The sequence below is a fragment of the Cucurbita pepo genome, chromosome 15, assembly GCF_057944985.1.
Source record: "Cucurbita pepo subsp. pepo isolate OVF chromosome 15, ASM5794498v1, whole genome shotgun sequence".
NCBI lineage: Eukaryota > Viridiplantae > Streptophyta > Magnoliopsida > Cucurbitales > Cucurbitaceae > Cucurbita > Cucurbita pepo.
Window position 1 is genome coordinate 2,993,443 of NC_141812.1, and position 8,703 is coordinate 3,002,145.

Sequence of the window (8,703 nt, forward strand, 5' to 3'; positions counted from 1 at the left end):
TAATTTAAAAAATACCCTAAAATTTTGTCATTTATTTAAAAAAATTACTTATATTATCAATATTACCATTAATAAAATTTTCAAAACTATGTAAAATTTTAAATAAAATTGTGTGGTGATGACTTAGGAAAAAATATTACAAATTTTTAAAATAATAATTATATATATATATATATATATATATATATATATATATAATATATATATATATATATTAATAAAAGACAAATTGAAAAATACTAAGGAATTTAAAATTAAAATTAATATCCCGATAATGATATCATATTTTAATCCACGTCATATTATCATACGTGTCATTAAGTTTCCCACAAGACAAGTGAGAAGCCGTCCACGTGTCACAGATTTCTCTCTCATAGACCAAATTACGCTCTCTCGTAGCCGCGCCCGTCATTAATGGCGAAGAAAGCTTCTCCCCTGCTCCATTTCGCGCGGCATTAACCAAGAACAAGAAGGCTTCTCCTTCTGCGATTTTCTTTTTTTCCGTTTTTTGAAGCTCTAATGACGAGGGCTTTGGCGACCGGCTCGGCGGTTGAGGGATTGGAATGGTGGAATGGAATTGATGAATCGGAGCAATGGCAGAAGGGGATTTATTCCGCCTTGTCCTCCTCTTATGGCCTCCTATCGATCATTGCCTTAGTACTCCACTTTTCTCTGATCCTTACCGTGTTTTTGTTCTGTGTTTTGCAAAATTCATGAGTGATTTAATGCTTTTTTTAACCCTTTTTTTTTTTTTTTTTTTGGCTGAGTTCTTCTTTTTATTGGAATTAACATGGCTTCCTACCTGATGGATTGAATCTGTCTTCCACATTGCACTCTCATGTATCATCAAATCGACAGAATTGGGATATCTCTTTCATATTTATTTATTTATTAGGTTTTAAACTAAAATAGATTTGTGGGTGTGCTGTGTGCTTATGCTGTATGTGTGAGCTAACAAAAATGGTTAGAAGAACTGATTTTCTAGATTAATTTTTAGATATTAATTTGAGTTTCACACTCATATGAGTTGGGATTTAATCCTTCGGTAATTTTGAGTGATCAATTAATTACAATTCTTTTTTTTTTTTTTTTTTTTTTTTGTAATCTCAAGAATAAAATTTCATTGAATTGTATTGGATTTGGATCATTTATGGAAACTCGATATAGCTATCACACGTTGGTTATGAAACAAGACCGACACTAGAGTATATGTAAGGGTCTAGCAGACTCAATTAATTATGTATCAAGTCAACAGCCAAATTTGGTGATTAGATTTAATAATTCCTTTTGGGCATCGCTATCAAAGGAATTTCATAACTATTCTTTAGGCATAGTTATCTTTGATTGGAGCCCTTCTATGATATAGCTAGTTGGTTTCTGATTAGGAAAAAAAAAAAGGAACTTAAATTAACTTAATGGGCCGTCTTGAGGAAAAGAACACAACATGTTGTTGTCATAATTAACGCCTAATACGTAGAGTAATTGCTCAAGTTTTCAGGTTCAACTTATTCGGATTCAAATAAGAGTGCCAGAGTTCGAGTGGACAACACAAAAGGGGTTCCATTTGATGAATTTCATTGTAAATGGATGTAAGATTGTATATTTGTTAGTTTTATTTTCGTATTTGATATTCTATTTGATGAGGTAATGCTACCTTAGTTTCATTTTGACAGTGAGGGCTATTATCTTTGGGCTTTATAAGAGTGTCTTCCTCATTAGACCGAAGGTTGGTTTCTTATATTAATTCACTATTGCCAACTATGATCGTCTTAAACTCTTAATGTCCTATTCAAGCCATGGTTATCACTTAATGATTGAGTATATCTAGGCCTCATATTGATATTCTTTTGGGATTATATAAGAGTTAAAAGCATGATAATCTAAACTAAAACTTTTGATTGATCTTATTATAAGCACCTCCCCTTTGTTATTAGGTTACACGTTTTTTCAGAATATTTCTAGAATATTCAACATATCGAGATACTTAAACAGAAGACAAGGAAGAATAGAAAGAAATACTAGTAACAGTTATTCATGCACAAGTTGATTATTTATTATTATTATTATTTATTTATTATTTGTTTTTGTATTTATGGTAATACCATATTCAAGTTTATTTATTTCCGAACTATGAGACATCCAGAAGGGTTTCTGAAGGTGAAATGAATAAGTAAACATAAACAAATAAAAGCATTGTGCTTTCTGTTAAACTGTAAGGCATAATAATCCAAGGATTTCTTCCCCCCTCTGATACTGGGAAACCATGGCATTTTTAGAGATTCTTTTCATTATGTAGTTTTATTACCGATCATCATCCACTGTCAGCAGGGCATCATATTCCCATATAAAAAAGCATGTCAATTTGTAGACTTAAAATTGATAATTTAGATATGCAGAGAGACCCACGTTCCTTTTCCCATGTTGTAACTGCGATTATTTTCTCTCTACTGTACGGCTTGAAACTTTCATGCTGGTAAAGGTTCTTGAAATGGTGGTTATGGAGATTCCTGGACTTCTATTTTTTTCAACGTACACACTGCTTGTTTTATTTTGGGCAGAGATATACCATCAGGTAATTTGTTATTATGATTATTATTTAATCTGAACAATATTATATTACATATTATATCAATTCTACGCAAGATTCATCATTGGCAATCCATATCGGTGATTATTTTTCTTTCAGGCACGAAGTCTTCCTATTCGTAAGCTGAAGCCTACTTACTGTATCATCAACGGAGTTATGTACATTATACAGGTAAAGTAAAAGGTGTCAGCCAAAAGTTGTCACTTGTCAGTACTATATGAAACACAGAATGCACTGATTTGGTCGATTTGTTTACATTCAGCTTTATTCAATTGTTTTATTTGTCATCGTGTTTTAGATCTGCATTTGGATAATTGTGATGTTAGACCAATCTCCTGGTGCAGTTATAGCTGCCAAGCTCTTCTTTTCAGGTTGCAGCTCGAAACCTGCACTCTCTCTTACATCTAAAGCAAATACTATTTTTTGTGATGTATAATCGGTGTCCATTTCAACTGGAACCTTTTGGCTTCCACATTCTAGTTTATGGAGGCATAGTAATTTTTTTCTTTATTATTTCCAGTGGTGGCATTTTCTGCTGCAGTGGGTTTCCTGATATATGGTGGGAGGTAAAAAACGAGTATGAATAAAAAAAAGATTGATTCGGAAAAAAGAGGGATTCCAGTTGTAAGATATCTAATGAAATTATGTTCCACTCTTAACAATTACTCTCTTAACAGGCTATTTGTCATGCTGAGGCAGTTCCCTATTGAATCTAGAGGACGCCAAAAAAAGTTGTATGAGGTAGGTATCTTAATGTGTTTTACACAGGATTAGAAACGCTTAAAGCAATAGATTTTGTGAAAGCTGTATATTTTACAAATTTACCCTGCTTAATAATATCATTGTATTAGAAATTCGTTGCGACATCTTTGTATTTCAAGATTTCATAGCTCATTTTGTATTTAATTAGAGAAGTCTATCCCGATTAGAATGATCAAAAGATATTTCAAATGCTACGCTGCTGTTCCATTATTCAGTTTCAATCAGGGTTTGGTTGAGAAATTGGAATGAGATTAGCTTTTTAAACATCAAGGACATAATTGATGAATGTGTATATTTCAAGGTTCAATGATGAGTTTAACCTCTTAAAAGATTAAGTTTTAATGAAGCTCATGTTGATTTCAAATTATTAACTACTATGGGTTGGTCTCATGGTCAATATGGTCATGTGGTCTATGTAAATATTGAAGGGCTTGGAGGGAAGAGTTCGAATCATGGTGACCACCTACTTTGAATATAATATTTTATGAGCTATCGTGGCAACAAATGTAATAGAGTCTGTGATTATCCCGTGACAATGAAGTTGACTGAAGCACTCATGGATATAAAAAAATTCTTATTTTTTTCTTATCTTCGCAGGTTGGTTTTGTGACATCAATTTGTTTTAGCTGTTTCTCTATACGATGTTTGGTGGTGAGTTTAGGGTTACAGTAATCTTGATCAACGTTACAGTAATCTTGATCAACATTCTTTAAGTGACAATATATATGCATATTTGTTCACCTTGTAGCTTGCTCTCTCTGCATTTGACAAGGATGCAGATCTTGACGTCCTAGATCATCCCATTCTTAACCTGATATACTACCTGGCAAGTTTTCAATCCCTAGTTTATATTCTAATATTTTATCTACAATGCATAGATTACCCTTTTTTAGGTAGAAACTGTGAGTAAAATATTTTGCCTTAAATATTTAATTGTCCTTTCAATGTGCGAGGTTGCCTTTACGAATTATTATGACAGCACGAATTCGGCTTTTATTCTCCAGTTTCGGCTAGTAAGATTATTGATTGAGTGATGAAAAGTTGCTCGTGGGAGAAGTTGATGAAGGGGGTTTGGTTAAGTGGGAGGTGGTGGTAAAGCCCGTGGAGATAGGTAGATTGGGGCTTCGGAACTTGGATTACATAACAAGGATCTTCTGGCTAAGTGATTGTAGTTGTCCTCCATGGAGCTGGTTGTTGTAGTCCTTCATGGAGTACAAAGTTAGCTTGAGTAGGAATGCACCTTTTTGATTGGGTTGCAAGTGGTAGTTTTAAGAGCCCCAGTAAGAACTTTTGAGAACCTATTGCCTCTAGTTCTCTTTTGTTTCTCAGGTTCTTATTAGATGCTCCATTGGTAAAGCTCGGAAGTTTATTTTGGGAAGATTGTTTCTACGCTTATATCATCTCCTGCGTAAGAGGTTGCATTCAATGACTTTGGTTGTTCCCTCCTTAGATCCCCCTTTCGTCCTTTCCTTTGGTTTTTGTTGCCCTCTTTTTGAGGAAAGAGGCCATAGATGTGGCTTGTCTTCTTTCCCTTCATAATCAGCTTCTTTCCCTTCATAGTCAGCATGGGTAACCACTAGGATTTTGACTCCTGATTCTTCTAGAGGCTTTTTTTGTAGTTCTTTTTTCCCATATGGTTTGCAGTCCCTGTTCGAGCTGCCTCACTTTTTCCTCTTTGAAAGGTTACGATCTCAACGAATGTCAGATTTTTTGTATGGCATGTTTTACGTAACACTGGATCATGCTGAACAACACTCTTCCTTTGTGTTGTACCCACGATAGTTCATTCTTTGAAGTGGCAAGAGGAGGACCTCCAACACTTCATGTGGGGTTTACAGATTGCTTATTTTCTCATGAGCTGGTAGACAAGGTCATTTGGTTTATACTCGTCTTAAAGTAGAGGTTGTTACTCTATGATCGAGGAGGTGCTTTTGGGTTCATTGTTCAGTAGAAATCCAAAGTTTTTGTAGCCCGCTAGTTTCTTTGCTGTTTTGTGGTGAAAAGATCAACCTCTGGCTAAGTTTAATACCTCATGATGGGGGCAGTTATTATGCCTTTTCATAATTACGATCTTCATTTGATTTTGTTGGATTGAGGTTCCTTTCTTAACCCAGTTTTTGGACTCCCTTTTTGTTGCGTTCTTTGGCTGCCTATTGTAATAGTACGAGCACCAAACTTTCCCTCGTCTTCTCTTGTGCTTCAATGTGGGTTTCAAAACATTCTTCAAAATGAGTCCAAATTCAGTCAAACTGAATCACGTGATGATTAAGCTCCACAAGATAAAAATTGTTGGCGAATTGCTCATACGCAACTAGAGTACTTTTGTGGGGTTTAGTTTTCTTGTTAACTTATCCATTGAAGTTGAGCAAACCTTTCATTTTCGTTTTCTAATTTATTTACTTCTAGTTGTGTAGAATTCTAATGAATTCGATGCGTATGTTTCTGCAGTTGGTAGAGATTGTACCTTCGGCATTGGTTCTATTTATACTGAGGAAACTTCCTCCGAGGCGTATATCCGATCGGTATCATCCCATCGAATGAAGCTCTCGACAATTTCTGGTCAGCAGAACTTTCCATTCTAACTATGCATCTACTTTGTGCAGATGACGTTTTGATCTTAGGACTTTGATATTAGAGATTTCTGTTTTTTCTCTGATTGGCTAGCCTTCTAATTTAATCCAAAAGTGGTTCCATAAGCTAAAAACAATATCCGCCCAAAATATTACATCTTTCAACGTGCATGCAGCTGCAGTTGATAGCGTTTATTCCATCAGCATCGGTTCTTTATACTGAGAAAACTTCCTCCAAGGCATGTACCTGGTCGGTCGGTTTTCGCCCCATCGAATGAAAGATCTCGACAGTTTCTGGCAGCCGAACTCTCCATTCGAAATACACCCTACTGAATGAAGCTCTCAACAATTTCTGGTCAGCAGAACTCTCCATTTTTAATTGTGTATTTAATTTTTGTAGACGTTTGTTCTTTAGGACTTCCATTGCTGTTTTCTTTTACTTTCCCCCATTCTTTTGTTGGTCTGTTTTGGCTGCATTTACCATACACATTTTGTGTGGCTTCTAATTTAATATACCTATTTGTTTCACCTAGAAAAGAAAAGTATGCCTAAAAGATTACGCATGCCATATACAAAAGCTCCCATTATTTTCAAGATGCTTTATGATTGCTTTAATTAAAGCACCTGTAATAAATTCTTTAATGTTGGCCATGCGAGAGCAGTCTAATTTATAATACACTAGAGAGGAACCTACTAAATTAAAATGTGTATAAAATTATCGGCGAAGTAAAGTGATAAGTGAAAATCACTACAAGGGAGTAGATTCGGATTACCTTATTGATCGAATATCTCAAGGCAAAAACATTGTCTGAGATTCGAATCACTCTATAAGCAAGATTGATCATGTCGAGCTTGAATGATTCTACATGCAACCTAAATTATATAGAATTGCAAATAAACAAGCACAAATCACAAATGCTCCTTTTACTATATTTTTCAAGTCTCTTAGTTCATATGATATTATAAAGATACTTTAAGTGTTCCAATTTTATAATCTTTTGTGTGTCTATTGTGGAAAATTGTTTTTTTTGGATACTAAAGCAATATGGGAAAAGGGAGCCAGAGAGGGTTGATGCTATCTGTATTCTGTTATTGTAGTTGAGTCGAAAATGTTTGGATTTTTTTTTTTTTTTTTTTTTTTTGATGCTAGGTTTAGGAGCTAAGGAATATGATCTGTCAGCTGTTTCAACATTGATGCTTTGGAATTATTGTAGTTTTACGCCTCGTCTAACTAGGTTAGAGAACCACTTCAAAATATCGGTGATTAGTGTTGAAGAATCATATGATCTTAAATTGTGCACATCTCGACTATCTTTATAGGACAGCTATATATATATATATATATCTTAATTTGTGCACATTTCGACTTCATAAGACAGCTATATATATATATCTTAACTTGTGCACATCTCGACTAGAAGTAAAGTTTGGGGTTTCATTCGAATAGGAGACGAAGCTTTGGTGACGATTTTTGTAGGTTACAATATTCATTCTTCAAGGAGGTTGGTTGGAGACTATCTCAGTTACCCATAGCAAAAATGAAAACGTAAGTAATTTGAAGAATTGAAACAAATTCTTGAACCAATAATGTCACGAGAGTAGTTTTTCTTTTTTCCTTTTTTGTGAATGGTTTTAAATTAAGATGAATGCTTGTATCCATTCAAAGACAACGTCATGTAATTTGAGGTATTCTACCCTTTCTCATTTAAGATTATATTTTGTCTCTCTTTTGGCACAGCTATTTCACCGACCCGAGCCATTTTGTTTTATGATATTGAGTCCGGTAAAATCAATGAAATGAAGACTCACACCTCAATGTAGCATGTGGTTGATAGAGTACATTTCATTAGTGATAGAGAGACTTGGAGTCTTGGACTTAAAAGGATGATAGTCAGTTCGGTTCCTTTGGTTTTGGGCTCGATCAAGAACCGAACAAACCAAACCAAACCAAACCGGTTTGGTTTGCGATTTTGCTACTCAGAGAACGAAAATCACCAGTAGGAAACAAAAATTGTAGGGTGGCTGTGCAGTCGAACAAGAGGAAGAGGGCTGTCTAGCCATGGCAGTCAAACAAGAGAGAGAGAGAGGGAGGTCAAAGGAGAGAGAAAGGGAGACGGCTTGCGACTGAAATGATAAAATATAAGTGAGAAAGAATATAGCGTCCTATTTTCACCTTCATTCTCTCCGTAATTTAACTTTGAATTTTAATATATTATAGGGAATGATCGTTTATAATCAATTTTACAAATTTGTAAGAATTGTAACTCGAATATATAAGTATTGGATGAAAAGGAATGATCGTTTATAATCAAGGAATACAATCTCCATTGGTATGAGTCATTTTTTAGAATCCCAAAGCGAAGCCATGATAGCTTATACTCAAAGTGGACAATATCATACCATTGTGGAGAGTCAGTTTATAATCAAGGAATATAATCTCCATTGGTACGAGGTATTTTGGAAAAGCCTAAAGCAAAGCCACGAGGGCTTATGCTCAAAGTAGACAATATCATATACTATTGTGGAGAGTCGGTTTATAATCAAGGAATACAATCTCCATTGGTATTGGTATGAGTCATTTTGGAGAAGCTTGAGATGCTTGGAGAAGCCCAAGGCAAAGCAATGAGAACTTATGCTCAAAATGAACAACATCGTACCATTGTGGAGAGTCGTGTTCGTCTACCCTAGCCTAACAGTAACATTTTATATAAATCATTGAACTTCATTCTCGTTTTTCTATTTTGCATCAGGACTTAAATAAGGCCACATATACACACAAAAGTA

General features: G+C 34.8%; 1 protein-coding gene across 2 annotated transcripts; it reads left to right on the forward strand.

Moving 5' to 3' along the window:
- The first annotated feature begins 385 nt into the window (after positions 1–385).
- Positions 386–6,513, forward strand: LOC111776454 (tobamovirus multiplication protein 1). 2 transcript variants are annotated; one of them, XM_023655888.2, is made up of 12 exons: positions 386–657; positions 1,499–1,589; positions 1,674–1,726; positions 2,480–2,572; positions 2,687–2,758; positions 2,886–2,958; positions 3,108–3,153; positions 3,265–3,328; positions 3,947–4,000; positions 4,098–4,175; positions 5,798–5,908; positions 6,096–6,513. In XM_023655888.2, exons 1-11 carry the CDS (start codon positions 520–522, stop codon positions 5,888–5,890), a joined length of 855 nt encoding a protein of 284 aa, XP_023511656.1. In that variant the 5' UTR covers positions 386–519; the 3' UTR covers positions 5,891–5,908; positions 6,096–6,513. The 2 variants fall into 2 exon arrangements, with proteins under 2 accessions (XP_023511656.1, XP_023511657.1); XM_023655889.2 differs by having other exon boundaries at positions 6,102–6,513.
- The last annotated feature ends 2,190 nt before the right edge of the window (positions 6,514–8,703 follow it).

Bases quoted from the DNA above. Each gene is read 5' to 3' on its own strand.
- LOC111776454 (XM_023655888.2), top strand. From the start codon at position 520: ATGACGAGGGCTTTGGCGACCGGCTCGGCGGTTGAGGGATTGGAATGG. The intron at 3,329-3,946 runs GTAGGTATCTTA...TTATCTTCGCAG, and splicing joins GCCAAAAAAAGTTGTATGAG to GTTGGTTTTGTGACATCAAT. The intron at 4,001-4,097 runs GTGAGTTTAGGG...TTCACCTTGTAG, and splicing joins TCTCTATACGATGTTTGGTG to CTTGCTCTCTCTGCATTTGA.